Below are 16139 nucleotides of genomic sequence, written 5' to 3'. Positions count from 1 at the left end.
GGATTTGCTATTTATTTGGTCACTGTATTTTTCTGAACACTGCACAATGGACACTTTTGGTTTTACTTTTGACTGTTTTTAACAAAAGCACTTGAGCACTTTCTACCATCCCCTGGCTTCAATGAGATTTCTCAGCTCATCTTGGTCATAACTATCGACTGTGTTGGTTCAACAGACTCCAATGTGGGAAGAGGGAGTCTGTAGGGGACCGGAATCGTCACACTATTATACAGTAACCAGGTACAATACAAAGTATTGAAAAAAAAATATAACAAGTACAACTTGGGTTGCAGTATTATCCAGTAGTATAGAAACAGTATTCACACATTTGAACATAATGGTCTACATCTGACCTTTTAAAACCAAACTATCTCTAGACAACAGACACAACTCCATTTTTCAGCAAAAGTTCTTCTGTATCATAATGTTCAACTTTATCGTCTGCTACAGCTTCCATTTAGAAACGTTCTCTGTCCATTTTCAATGCTCAATACCTCCACTAACGCATGTACTCCGTTGGATGCGCGTTTAGCGGTGCAGCAGTGAAAAAGGTCCCCCCTTAAACAGTTTCCTGCTGCGCCACGTTCTGAACGTTGTTTAGATTATTTAAACCGGTGTTCCGGTATAAGAAAAATCCATATCATAACAAAAATAAAAAACGTTTTTTGGTATGAACCGGTATACCGCCCAGCACTATAAGGGATATTAAAAATTACAACCAGAGATGAATAACATCAAAAGTATTTATTTTACTGCATGCTGGTAATGCATTTTTATCACCAGTTAAAAAACTCAGCAAGAGCACCAACTGAATTAATGCAGTACTAGGGCTGCTGCATATATACTGTAGCCATGAATATCATGGTATTATCAAATGGGTCCATGTATCCTTTAACACTAGAATTACCAGAGCCTACGAAAAAACTCGTAGATCCGGCCCACCTTAAATCGCTTCTTAAAACCGTTCTCACCTCTCCGCCAGCGTCTTTTGTCATCTAAATGTACTGATAAAGACAAGCTGCAAACAGCCGGCTATTCCATCCCCCCAACGACTTAGAACGTAAACGAGCTTTTCCCAGCTCATGCCTTGATTGATTATCTGGGAGTGAAGTGGAGTTTTAGAGTAGAAATAATAGATTGTTATTTGGAACACACGCATTTCATATGTGTTGCATTTCTACAGCAATCTGTGTAAACGCATTGTTAAAACAGAAACGTTTTATATATTCTAGTAGCAAATGACAAAATGTAGGCATAAACTATATAATGTATGAAGCCTGAAGTCCAAATATTAAAGAAACACTTTCACAAAAGGTACAAAAAAAAAAAGCCACCGCCAAAAAAAGCCGCCTTAGTGTGTGACATTGACACGCATTAGCTATCACTGCTTCCGTGGCGCAACAGTATCAGTCGCTGACTGGGAATCAGAAGGTCATGAGTTCAATCCTGCACAACTCCCTTTTGAGAAGTGTTCTTATTTTCACTATTTTAGAATAAAAAGATACATTTGATTTCAGTCTGTAACAGGCGGTGTAATTTATGATATTTGTAAAGTTTAGCTTTATTTTTTTTTAAATTCACTTTTCATTGTCTCAGTCGCGTTCAGGATCCTTTCCTACCCCATCTGACACTGCTGTTTTCACATAAAGACTCGCTATAGTTCTGCAGTGTATCACGATACATACGACCGCGTGTTTTTCCCCCCAATATTGCCAGTCCACCACGTGTTGCTGTATGCTGTTTCTTTTGTACTCCAGGACATGCAGAGGAAAGCATAGTAAAGAGCAGTAACTTCAGCGCTATATGCAATCATCAGACACTCCACATCTGATACTGCTGTTTTCACATAAAGACGCGCTAAAGCTCTGCAGTGTACTTGTGGCTGCATTGTCGTACCAATGCTTGCGAACTGAAGTGTCTGCATGCACTTTTCGTGGCATTACACGTGTATTTTTTGAGCATGCCCATGTAGCTCAAACACAGGAACATATGTTGATGTAAAAGTATAACAAAACAAGTGCACATTTATTCAAGACTATAACCGAAGAAAACAGAAAGCAAGTTACAGTAGGAGGTTGTTATGACATCTTGCGTGGTGGAATGCTAAGAACTGCTTATTTCCATTCCGTGCTATATAACTGTTAACATTTGAATCTGATGATTGCATATAGCGCTGTCTTATTCAGTGTGCGCAAGAACATGCAGGTGGCCAGTTGCTGAGTGCTACAACGCACATTTTAAAAAAAGAAAGAGACAAATATATGTGACGTTTTGAAGAAATCATTTTATGACGCGAATAGTACCAATCAGAAAACATCGTCGAAGTAATGCAATATTATTTGAAAACGAACAGCGTCAGATCGGGTGTGAAGCTATACTGGCGCTGTTTGAGTCAGATCAGAAGCTGAATAAGCTGAAAAAGCTCCTGTTCTAACTCTAAGTAAAAAAGCATGAATTAATCAACAGAAATAACCGCGATTGACATTTTAAAGTTAACGATTTACAGTGCATACCAATTAATAAATGTAATGTCCGTTTGAGGAAAAAAAAAACACTTTCTTCAAAGCTGAGAATCGAACTCAGGTCTCTATAGCACCGTAGGGCAGCTGTGCTCCAAGTCAGCAAACCGTAGCGTTAAACCACGGAAGCTGGTGTATCATCCTTGTAACCATTTATAAATTGGTATGCACTGTAAATCGTTAACTTTAAAATGTCAATCGCGGTTATTTCTGTTGATTAATTCATGCTTTTTTACTTAGAGTTAGAACAGGAGCTTTTTCAGCTTATTCAGCTTCTGATCTGACTCAAACAGCGGCAGTATAGCTTTAGAATTAGTTGATGCCCTAACAATGTAGGGTAAGAAATAATTGACAGGTTTGCAACAGATACTCTAAACTCATCTAATATAACTCAAAAAAAATGTAAGGGGATTTGCTATTATCGTAATCCCAGATATTTTTTGGATTGTTTTATTTTGACAATTTGTATATTAGTTTTAGCTGAATTACCGATGTTTTGCACACACTTATGAAGAATGAATATTATAAATGATCAAATTCCACTCCTTGCCTGAGATTTTGATAGTGAGGCTTCTTTTCCTGGAATTGCCAAAAGTAGTCTAGTGGTGAGCACTGTAACACTTAATGGAAAACTCTGGAAATGCTGCCATTCTTTTTCTTGTGACTAGTTAAAATATTTTCAATTGTAAGCGTTGATGGAGGATTAAGGAAGCTATACAAATTCTTTTTAAACAAAGTTTGTAACTTGTAAACTCAAATACAGTATAAGATGTGTTAAAGGAATTGCATATATACAACTAAGCTGACCAAAAGATGCTAAAATGTTATCAAAGTTCTCTGAAGCTTGAGCTGTTATTGGCATTCAATTTGAAAATGAACAAATCATTTAAACTGCAACTGGCCCATTTGCAGAAAATTATTGGAACGACTGTACTGACTATGCACACATAAGTAACGCATTTCTTGAAAAACATTTTTACTTACATGTGTATACTGGATACATTCTTTGAGGCACTCAATTTGTCAAGAGTTGATGGACAAATTTCAATCAGTCTGCAAAGTAAAGACCATCCAACCTGAAAAAGGAACAAACAATAATCTTAAACTGAAAGAGGAGGAAGAGGAGGTTGGGACGTTGTCAAATGAAACAGTGCGATGATACATCCACTTAAACTGAAGCAGTAACCTTTTTTCCTCTTTTGGAATCTACAGTATTTCAAATACAACATTCCGCTGAACAACCGAAGCACATTTATGCATAAATGATAACACTTGACGCATACAAAAATGAACAGAACGAAAATTAAACCAAGAATTCTCCCAGATAGCCAAAAGGGAAAACATCCTGCATGCGTTAGCTGCCATTTACCTGTTGAACTCCCGCATTATCGATGAAGGTCTTCAGCACTGTTGATAGAGGATCGTGGAGTTGTTTTTCGGCAAAAAGTTCTTCAACTGTTGGAAACAAAAGGGGAAAATAAATTCACCGGCATATCACTAATCTCTCCTCCTTCTGCGCAACTTACCACGGTCCTCGGCAAAAGTGAGAAAAAGCAAGTCTTCAAGGATCTGAATGAGAGTTTCTATCGGTTTATCTTCCTGTGTGTTTTTAAGTCTTACGATGAGCTTTTTTAGCTGTTCCTCTCGATTATCCTTAGAAGCCATCCTCTTTATATGATTGTGTCGACAGGAAACAATCCCTGGCAGTTTTAAAGTGGCGTAGAAATTATTTATTTATTCATTTCCCACGGCATTTTCTTTAACCTGACGTCTTTCCGTAAGAGCGTATTGCTTCTTTGATCACTCCCAGGCTATAATTGTCGATCATATGACTGAGTGCAGCTCTGGTAGTAGTCCTCCTGAAGCGCTGCACACGAGGAAAGGCGGAGACGCGGTGGTTAAGGGAATGTTTTTCCTTCACCGGTTAAGCAGAAGCACGAACGATGGATCGTGTTTCGGTTTTACGAAGCCATTTCAATCTGTTCAGTATGATTATAAGAGCACTGCTTTACGGCAGTATAAGAAAAATGTTGCTGGAATGTAAAAGAGTGGCCGGCGAGATGCAGCGCAGCTAGTGCTGTATCGCGAGGCGGAACTGTGGGCTCTCCCTGCGGCGCAGCGCACTGTAAAATATCCCCTTCCGTTTAGGTTCTTTTGACAGTTACTGACCCGTCTTAATAATGTGTGGCTGGAGTTCCAACTGAGTTGTGTCTATTAAACAGGCTTATAGTCAGCCCTGCGGTATGTCTAGTTAAGTTTGTATTCCCGTATAGCAGCGGTGCACTTTTCTATCGCGAGTAAGTTTAGTGATTGTATTGTAAAACTTGCACCGTATTCGTCTTACAGTCCGTTCAGTTTGCTGTACTTTTCAGCTGTTGACATGACCATGTCATGTTTTCCCATATTGTAGATGAATCATTTACAGGAATGCAGTGAGTTAACATTTATTAGAGACTAATTCTTACTAGAAATCAGTTGTAAATAAAAACATACATTTAGGATGTCTGTAACCAGACTGACTATTTTTGTTGTACTGTATATGGTGCCACATGAGAGGTTTGGCATCAAACAAAAAAAATGTGAGTTCAGGGTGTTGTTATTAGATGCATGCAAAATTTGCTTGGACGAGAAGCAGAGGGTTATGATGCGAGATACCTTTTCAGAATTGGCTGATGATTAGGAGGATACAAGATTGAAGCGTTTAAAATTATGAAGGGAATTAGTACAGTGGATCGAAACTGTTATTTAAAAATGAGTTCATCAACAACATGGGAACACAGTTGGAAAATCATTAAGGTTAAATTTCGCACAAACATTTGGAAGTTTTTCTATACCTAGAGAACCATAGACACACAGAATATGCTACCAAGTAGGGTAGAATGCTAGACAAGGACTTACTGTTAAATTAATTACATAAATGGGATATGCATACGAAATATGAATTAAGTTTCCCTAGTGGTAATTATTTTTCTTGCTTTTTGTTTTTTCTTCTCCACATCATTTACAATAAACAGAACACCAGTTTGTTCCAATATTTTTCATATTAGCATCTCTCTTTTCTCATAACACTGAAATGTCTAATGATGAACTTTGACATACTGTAAATACTGGCACATTTTTTTATTGCTTAGAGCAGGTGTACAGTACTGCTATTCTGCACAATACAAAATCAATTCAAACATTTAAAAAGTAAGTTTAAAAATGACACTCAAAAAACAGTACCTTCACCACAGTCATGTGATATGCTTGCTGACATGGGCTAAAACCAACCTACACATAAGGAGCAAGAACCATGCTGCCTTTACACAGGATTTGGAATAAGACCGGCTCCCCTGCTTCCAGACGTTTATCTATTACGAAAAAGAACTGTAAGAAAGGTGTCACTTGTATATTCACTAAACACAAGTACTGCATTGTACAAAATAAGGGCCACCAGCACCTCTGGTTTCTTAGATGTTTGAGGTTAGTTTGCATTGTTCCATTTCACTTCACAAATTTCTGTGGGTAAACAGTTTTGTCCATTGTCACTTGCTGTGTCACTCACTGATACAATGCCTCCTTAGCTGAAAAATGGTAAATAAAGGTGGCTTAGTATATTACCATCAGCCAGCTGTTTTCTGTCCAGGAAATATATAACATTCACCATCCTACAAAGAGGCAAACAATATTATTAAAAACCCCACCCATCCTACACACTTCTCCCTTCTAGAAAATTATACAGGGTCATTGGCACTCAAAACTATAAAGGACAGTTTCTATCCAAGTTATAAAGTTGTCAAACAGTTAATCATAAGAACAATATATATATATATATATATATATATATATATATATTTGCAGTAAGGAGACTGTGGAAGATTGTGGGTTCGCTTCCCGGTTCCTCCCTGTGTGTGTTCCTCAATCACATGTCGTCTTTTCCTGATGACATTACGAACCTCCCAGGAATACCTGCTGTTCCCGACATCCTTTTCGCTGTCCCCTCCTCCATAAATACGCCATTTTTTCCACCTGAAAGACATCTTTACCTGCTTATCCTACACTATAAGGGGACGGATCCCCAACCCTTTAATGTTGATTCAGTATGCTTATTTTACTATATATATATACTGTGGAAGATTGTGGGTTCGCTTCCCAGTTCCTCCCTGTGTGTGTTCCTCAATCACATGTTGTCTTTTCCTGATGACATTACGAACCTCCCAGGATTCCCTGCTGTTCCCGACATCCTTTTTGCTGTCCCCTCCTCCATAAATATGCCATTTTTTTCCACCTGAAAGACATCTTTACCTGCTTTTCCTACACTATAAGGGGACGGATCCCCGACCCTTTAACGTTGATTCAGCATGCTTATTTTACTATATATATACACATACATATATTGTCATAAAAACGAGACATACTCAGATGAAGGTTTGGGGCAGCCACCCGTATAATCTGGTATCCTGGCTGCAAAGTCATTTTTTATCAAATAAACAGCACTGATGTGCATACAACTGAGTCCAAAACAAGACTGAGGAATTAGGAAAAAGGGCAGTGTTTTAAAGGGGAAGACAGGAAGTGAGGTCATAAGGATCAGGCCCATGTTCTTTAGCCATTGGTTCGAGCCCGGACGTGACATCAGAGGGGCCGGAGCCGGTAAGGTCTCCTTCCATTGGCTCGGTCCCAGAAGTGATGTCAAGAGAGCCAGATGGAATCTCCCGGGAATGGTCTACAGGAAAGAGAGAAAAAGAGTCAGTGCACTCTGCCAGCTCCCGGCATGCCTCAGAACTGCCATCACTCAAGCCCTTTAGCTGCCTCCCATGCGCACGTGTGTGACAATATATATATATATATATATATATATATATATATATATATATATATATATATATATATATATATATATATATATATATATATATGTATATATATATATATATATATATATATATATATATATATATATATATATATATATATATATATATATTAGTGCTGAGAGGTATACCGGTTCATACTGAAAACCGTTTTTTATTTTTGTTATGATATGGATTTTTCCTATACCGCAATATCGGTTTAAATAGCCTAAACAACGTTCGGAACGTGGCGCAGTGGGAAAATGTTTAAGGGGGGACCTTTTTCACTGCTACACCGCTAAACATGCATGCAACAGAGTACATGTGTTAGTGGAGGTATTGAGCGGTGAAAATGGACGGAGAACATTCCGAAACTGAAGCTGTAGCAGATGATAAAGTTGAACATGATGACGCAGAAGAACTTTTGCCGAAAAAAGTAGCTGTGTCTGTTGTCTGGAGATTTTGGTTTTAAAAGGTTGGATGTGGACCAAACAACTATTTACTGCAAATGCTGTGGAGCTAAAGTTGTTGCCAGAGGCGGCAACACAAGCAATTTGCTATACCACCTTAGCTGCAAACATGCTTTGGAGTACTATGAATGTATGGAACTAAGATTGGCACCCTCCACGTCCTCAGGTAAAACTGAAAAAGCTAGAAGACACTCGAGTCAGACGTTACTTGTAGATGCATTTGCTAGAGGTACTGCCTACGACAAAAAAGCAAGTGGTAGATCGAGATAACCAACGCCATTACAATCCATATACTGTAGCTAACGTGTCAGTGGACAGAGATTGATAACATGAACAGAAAGTATAGTTGGTTTACAAAAAATATTTACTCTTTATTCCTTTTCTAAGAGATGTTTAGTGCAATACAACTCTTGACCAGCACCTCTGGATATTTTACTAAGTCTGTTTGGATGGTTAAAAATATGTTGTCAAAATTATAGTTTAAGTTGTTTGCAAAATTTGTTCAATAAAAAGGTTCTATATTTTGACTGCAACTGTCATGCAATGTGATTCCTTCTCTTCATTAGTGCCACCCCCTTGAAAACTATCACTTTATGTGGGCCACGCAAACCTGTATTAATACTTGTGTGCACATTAAAATTTTTTTGTACAATGTACAATTCTCATGACAGTGGAATAGATTATTCTTAGCCAGTCTACTGCAATAATTGCAGTGGAAAATGTAGTTAACATCCACTAATGCATGGGGAAAAAAACACCGTTGAATACCGTGAAACTGGTATAATTTTGAAAAATACTGTGATATAGAATTTTGGTCATATCGCCAAGCCCTAATATCCATCCATCCATTTTCCAACCCGCTGAATCTGAACACAGGGTCACGGGGGTCTGCTGGAGCCAATCCCAGCCAACACAGGGCACAAGGCAGGGAACCAATCCTGGGCAGGGTGCCAACCCACCGCAGGACACACACAAACACCAAGCACACACTCGGGCCAATTTAGAATCACCAATCCACCTAACCTGCATGTCTTTGGACTGTGGGAGGAAACCGGAGCGCCCGGAGGAAACCCACGCAGACACGGGGAGAACATGCAAACTCCACGCAGGGAGGACCCGGGAAGCGAACCCGGGTCTCCTAACTGTGAGGCAGCAGCGCTACCACTGCGCCACCGTGCTGCCCCCAGCCCTAATATATATATATATATATATATATATATACATATATATATATATATATATATATATATATATATTATATATATATTATATATATATATATATATATATAAATATGGACGGACTGGAATCCTGCCTTCTACGCCAGTGTAAGCTTGACACTATATAGCGCCTGACCTGACACAGATTGACACGAAGGCACGTGTACAATAAAATAAACTATTTTATTTTCTTCCCCTGTGGGCACACATCTTCCCCATGACCCACAGGTAATACACAGTCCCAGTACTAGTACTAGTCACACCAGTACAACAAGCACTTTTCCTCTCCTTGGCACCACCACTCCTCCCAAGCAACCTTGTCCTTCTCCACCCGACTCTGGCCACTGAGTGGTGGTTGCTGGCTCCTTTTATAGTTCACCTGGAAGTGCTCCAGGTGCTTGATCACCGAGTTCCGGCTGCACTTCCGGGTGTGATGAATCTGCTGCCCACACGGGCTCAGGAGTCCCAAACACAGCACCCCCTGGCGGTGCCTGTGGGACCCAACAGGGCTGCACTCAACTCCAATTCCCAGGGAGCCCTGTGGGAAACCAAGGCACTGCTCCACCCCAGGGGGACGGCCATCTAGCGTCCAGGGGGAGGTATTGCTCTGTTCAGGGCTGCTCCCCCTGAATATGGTGTGCAGGGGCGTCCCGGCTGGGCATGGAAGCCAAGCGCCTACCACAATATATATATATATGTTGCATGCTAGGTATACTTTTTTATCCATGTGTTCCTTGTTGGTATTGCAGTCTACTGTACTGTTTTGATGAGAACTGTAAGTAATAATTTCATGGAACTATGGACATGTGCAAATAAACTTAACAAAAGAAAATCAAACAAAGTGAGTTTTCACACAAAGAACAGACAGAGGATTCAAGTTTCAGGTCATTACTTGTCATCTGCTTGACTTTACAAGCTACAACATATCAGTGACAGTAGAGTACCCAAGGCCATTCTAAAGTATAAGGTCAGCACAGGTCCCACATATGGAGCAGAATCTGACAGTGAGTTGTTTCACATTTGATTTGGAGAAATGTAATAGTCTGATTTCAGGTTGCTATTCAGCAAATGGCACAAGTGAGTTATAAAACTTAATCAGCAGATTGATGAATCCTAGAAAATAAAAGTAGTGGGAATAAAGCTAATCAGACTTAGGTAATTCTGTGTCCTATATACCTACTGTACATATGTAGGCTTACAGTAAACTGAGTTTTAATGAGCACCTGAATGTTTGCCCTTGATATGCCTGGTATTTTTGTGAGTAGAAAGAAAACAGGGTGTTGCTGTCTGTAGAGTAAGTGTGGAATTACCTAAAAAGTGTGTCCACAATAAGTGTCTTCATAATAAGCCCTACATCAGACATGATTTAAAAACATTAAAAATATGTTGCTGTGTACACCTTCGCACAATCAAAAGATGTAGGTTACAACTGGCTAACAGATAGTATCACTTGTGGTTAAGCAAATATATCTGCCATCTTTAGATATCTTGTCCTGCCAAAACTTTACTGCCCAAATCTTGATGAACACTTGTGAGAACAAAAAAAGTTTCACAAACAAGACCACAACATTCCCCTGTCAGTTGTCCCAAAATCTTATCTAGAGTTTAGCAGGAACTCCACCCAGATGACTGGATAGTGTGTTCTAGACTACTGCACTCCTTATAGTGTTTCTTAGGTTTAGTCTTCCATGAAGTTAAAACTTTAATTGAAACTGGTATTCTTAAACATGTCATTCAGTACTGTTTAGCTTGAAGTATTGAACTGATTTGCTTTATTGATTACTTTGAGAAGGTTGAAGAGCCTTTAAGGTAACCTTGCATAATCTCCCTTTAAAGATTGAAGAAAACCATTGTATTCAGTACAGTATGCACTTTACATAATTGCTTTTCCTACACAATGTCTACAGCCACTTTGTGCTATAAGTTTCTTAATGACCAGAACTTCACATAAAACTATTCATGCTTAGTACCTTGTAAGCATTAACATTTCACTTGTAGTAGTAGGGGCAAGATTACATCTCGCGTGAAGACGGGGCCTGTGCTGCCTTGAAAGCTTGCCTATTGTAATCATTTTAGTTAGCCAATAAAAGGTGTCATTTTGCTTGACTTCTCACTATATTTCACTTGGAAATTGTAATTAAATACACTAAACCATAAAAAAAATTAATTATACCTACACGATTAACTATCAGAATTAAACCCTGAAGACAGTTAAAGCATATACAGTACATTAATATGACATTCTCTTCCTCTGCAGAAATGTTGCACCAAACAATTTGGTACATAGTTATACAATATCATAAAAACTGCTGAATAAAACAAAAAAATCAAGAGATATTATGGATGCTGCATATCCTCTCTCCGACACACTAATACTACATTTCAGTCAACAAATCATTCAGCAGAAGTGTGTCAAGAAACACTACTTGGGGCCTCCTTTATACCAACAGCAATATGTCTGCATAATGCCTCATTGTGACTGTGACTGGCAAGACAGAAATATCCTTTTTATTTTTCTTACTTTTTAGTCATTCTGGTGTGTGTTTAGACTTTAGTGTGCATGTGTGTGTGTTTGTATCTATCTATCTGTCTCTCTATCTATCATATAGTTCATTTCTTATCTATCTATCTATCTATCTATCTATCTATCTATCTATCTATCTATCTATCTATCTATCTATCTATCTATCTATCTATCTATCTATCTATCTATCTATGCTCAAACTCTGTTATAAGACATTATAAGATGAAATGCTGTTTAGAGAAATTAAGTGTATAACTGGAATAGCTGTCATCACCATTTGACAGAATAAGAAAAATTAACATCTTTATGTTAATTAGTGAAATCTACATAGAGTCTTAATCCAGATGTTCAGACTTCTCAAAGACATCAATACAAATTATCAATCAGAACCTTTGTTCATTTTAAAAGTGAATTCAAAATGGAAAGCATTTCACAAAAAAGTCATGGAAAATATCTAGTCATGTCACTAAAATAGTGTCTCTTGCAGCTTCAGAAAAGGTCTGAATGAGAAACTTGCTTGAAGAAATAATAGATAACATAGTGAGTAATCATGTGTTATGCTGACTATCTGAATATAAAACTGTTTCTAATTCTGTTTATTTTAAATTTTGGCAGTAAGTATCACCTCCATGAAACAAATATTCTAGCATAGTGTCTACTCCTTTATAATCTTACTTACTTTTCTTTTTGCTCTTTTGGTATACAGTTCTTGAAGTACTAATTGTAATTTTCAATACAGAGTAGACCCCAAATGGATTATTTTCCTAAGTTTATTTTTCTTAGTCACAGACAGATGTGTTTTCCATTGTTAAGTTATTAAGCTGTGATTTATCAAATTTCCATTTTTATTTTATTGCACATTATTATTCAATTGTTTTAAATTACATGTGTGCAGGTTTTGTAAAGGATAAAGTATATGACATCCATTTATATAAAATGCTTATTTTATTGTATATAATTTGAAAGGGCAAAGGAGTGAGTGCTGCTGTCTCACTGCTCAAGTAAACAGGGTTTAAACCTTGGGCCTGATCATGATCTGTGTGGATTTTCTACGGTACATTCTCCCTATTTCTGTGGGGCTTTTCTCCAGGTAACCTGGTTTTCTTCCAACATTCAAAAGACACACAGCTTAAGCTGATTGATAACTATGACTTGGCAGAATATAAATAATTGTGGGTGAATGAGTGTGCCATTCAATAAGTTGGCACCACATTTAGAAATTATTCCTTCCTTACACCCAGTACTGCTAGAAAAGACTGAACTTCTTGTGATACTGAACTTGTATATACGGATGGAAGAAAGTTAATGGTAAAAAGCTTTTGAAACCAAGTTTAAGTTAAAGACTTTAAAACAAAATTTCCTTATGAATTATTATTCTGTATCTCACAGTGGCCTTTACCATGTTTAGAATGACATGCTCTGCTCCTCTTATAACAGGAAGTCAAAAGTCCACTCACTTTTAAAGAAGCATTTTCACTTTTGCATTATTTACAGTGCTTTAAACATAGCTTCTGTAGATATGTATTCTTATTACTTAGATCTATAACTTAAAATCCTATAAGCTTTAGAGTTGCTTATGTAATATTTTATGTCAAGTGTGAATTCTAGCACCATAAATCAGTAGAAGATTCTACATTATTATTACGGGGAAGGCCATTCACAATGTAAACAAGTATGTTGTAAAAGTGAAAAGATGTGGTCAAATCCAAAGTGGAGTAGCAAAACTCAAGCACCTGCTGATCATTTACATAAAGGGTTATTAGAGAGGAAAATCAGGTACATACATATAAAATACATACAGGGCATACATGTAAAATAGATACATATCAGGTAGAACAGCGAAGAATATATAAGATTCCAGCTGCAGTAGGAAGAGGTAGAGAAGAGGTAAAACTAGGAAATGGGAATTATGCATGGAGTTAAGCCAAACTTAATTGCATTGTTACAAGGGATCATTAAAAAGGTGTGGCAAAGTGTTCTGTCAAAATATTTAGTTAAATCTGTTCCATTCTCAATCTGTATTCATCCTTATACTTAGTCACATTCTATTTTAATGCATATCACCTAGGCTTTTTATGTCTTCGTTTTTAATATATTTCTGCTGGCTCTCTGAATTCAATTGGTATTTTTCTATTGAGTCACATGATTTTCATTTCATTCCTTTTGTTAAACATGATATGCCTGATACATGTCTTTGACATTTTTATCTTTGTCTAATCAAATTTTTAACCTGCTGTTTGGTTCGTGTTCTTGGTCAGTTGCAGTCCTTTATCCCTCTAAATCTTCCATCTGCTATCTTAGATTTTCAATTAGTAATACCATTGACAACTCTTATCACCTGCTTGTTAGAACAAGCCATCAATACTCATTCAAACTTGAACATCTATATAAAGTGTGAGTGCTGAAGGGAAGGTGAAGACCCAGCACAAAATAACATATGCTTATGATGACTTGAAAGTGTGCAATTTGCTAGACTCCTTAAAATATATACTTAACTTTCTGACAATTAGATATGCGCTATTCTAACCAGTACATTAAGCATTAAATGGAGATTTTAAAGTATTCCATCCATGCAGTTTCTGAAACCACCTGTTTTTATTACATGATCATAAAAAAACAAAACACTAGCCTTAAATGGAATGCCAGGCCATTGCAGGACACATTCACTAAATATAGGTTCAACCCCAGAAGTTTTGATGTCTCCAGATTTCAATCACACTGCAGTTGCTTTCCTTTCTTCCATTGTCATCTACTGTTAAGCATTATTAAGAAGGTACAGTTTACCATATGGTGTAAAACTTTGGCAAATCAATATGCGGACAACAATACAAATTTCCATACCGGATTGGTTGAGCCCCGGGTTAACAACGACCGCCACCAGTACTGTTAACCAACAGGGTTCTGGCAGAAATTTGGCTACTGTTGGCCGAAGAAGAAGAAGAAAAAGAAGAGGGATGTATCCGGAGGCAGTAGGAGAGGAGGAAGGTAAAGAGAGTGGAACTGAGGGTAGGAACTTTGAATGTTGAAAGTATGACTGGTAAGGGAAGAGAATTAGCAGATATGATGGAGAGAAGAAAGGATGATATATTGTGCGTGCAAGAGACTAAATGTAAGGGGAGTATGGCCAGGTGGATCGTAGGTGGATTCCAATTGGTCTATCATGGTGTGGATAGGAGGAGAAATGGAGTAGGGGTTATTCTGAAAGAACAGTATGTCAAGAGTGTTTTGGAAGTGAAAAGAGTGTCAGACAGAGTAATGATTATGAAGCTGGAAATTGGAGGTGTGATAATGAATGTCGTTAGTGCATATGCCCTGCAAGTTGGGTGTGCAATGGATGAGAAAGAAGATTTTTGGAGTGTGTTGGGTGAAGTGATGAACAGTGTACCCAAGGGACAGAAAGTGGTGATTGGAGGGGATTTTAATGGGCATGTTGATGAATGGAAAAGAGGAGACAAGGAGGTGATGGGCAGGTATGGTGTTAAGGAGAGGAATGAAGAAGGTCAGAGGATAGTTGATTTTGCCAAAAGGATGGACATGGCTGTGGTGAATACGTATTTTAAGAATAGGGAGGAACATAGGGTGACGTACAAGAGTGTAAGAAGATGCACACAGGTAGATTACATCCTATGCAGAAGAGTCAATCTGAAGGAGATTGAAGACTGCAAAGTGGCGGCAGGGGAAAGTGTAGTTAAGCAGCATAGGATGGTGGTCTGTAGGATGACGTTGGAGATCAAGAAGAGGAAGAGAGTGAGGGCAGAGCTAAGGTTCAAATGGTGGAAGGTAAGGTAATGGAAGGCAGGGTTGAGTTTAGGGAGAAGGTGAGACAGGCACTCGGTGGTAGTGAAAAGTTATCAGACAGTTGGGAAACTACAGCAGATGTAGTAAGGGTGACAGCAAGAAGGGTGCTTGGCATGACATCTGGAAAGAGGAAGGATGAAAACGAAATCTGGTGGTGGAATGGGGAAGTATAGGAAAGTATACAGAGGAAGAGGATGGCAAAGAAGAAGTGGGATAGTCAGAGAGATGCAGAAAGTAGACAAGAGTACAAGAAGATAAGGCACAATGTGAAGAGAGGTGGCTAAGGCTAAAGAAAAGGCGTATGGTGAGTTGTATGAGAGGTTGGACACTAAGGAGGGAGAAAAGGGCCTGTACCAATTAGCTAGACAGAGGGACTGAGCTGGGAAAGATGTGCAGCAGGTTAGGGTAATAAAGCATAAAGATGGAAACATACTCACAAGCAAGGAGAGCGTATTGAGCAGATGGAAAGAGTACTTTGAGAGGCTGATGAATGAAGAGAACAAGAGAGAGAAGAGGTTGGCTGATGTGGAGATAGTGAATCAGGAAGTGCAACGGATTAGCAAGGAGGAAGTAAGGACAACTATGAGGATGAAGCTAAGAGGATGAAGAATGGAAAAGCTGTTGGTCCAGATGATATACTTGTGGAAGCATGGATGTGTTTAGGAGAGATGGCAGTGGAGGTTTTAACCAGATTTTTTAATGGAATCTTGGGAAGTGAGAGGATGCCTGAGGAGTGGAGAAGAAGTGTACTGGTGCCGATATTTAAGAATAAGGGG

General features: G+C 38.3%; 1 protein-coding gene across 3 annotated transcripts in view; it reads right to left on the bottom strand.

Moving 5' to 3' along the window:
- Window positions 1–4658, bottom strand: part of lrrk2 (leucine-rich repeat kinase 2) — a 305946-nt gene extending 301288 nt beyond the window's left edge. The window contains exons 1-3 of one of the 3 annotated variants that reach the window (XM_051934956.1): window positions 4046–4658; window positions 3889–3974; window positions 3504–3595 (exon numbers count right to left, since the gene is read on the bottom strand). In XM_051934956.1, the coding sequence (XP_051790916.1) occupies window positions 3504–3595; window positions 3889–3974; window positions 4046–4184 (317 nt within the window). In that variant the 5' untranslated portion in view covers window positions 4185–4658. The remainder of the gene's footprint in view (window positions 1–3503; window positions 3596–3888; window positions 3975–4045) is intronic. The other 2 variants (XM_028812383.2, XM_028812390.2) reach the window with 2 other exon arrangements.
- Between the last annotated feature and the right edge of the window lie 11481 nt (window positions 4659–16139).

Source organism: Erpetoichthys calabaricus, chromosome 1 (genome assembly GCF_900747795.2).
Source record: "Erpetoichthys calabaricus chromosome 1, fErpCal1.3, whole genome shotgun sequence".
NCBI classification, from domain to species: Eukaryota; Metazoa; Chordata; class Cladistia; order Polypteriformes; family Polypteridae; genus Erpetoichthys; species Erpetoichthys calabaricus.
Note: the sequence above shows the minus strand (reverse complement) of the source record. Positions and strands in the feature narration are given on the sequence as shown.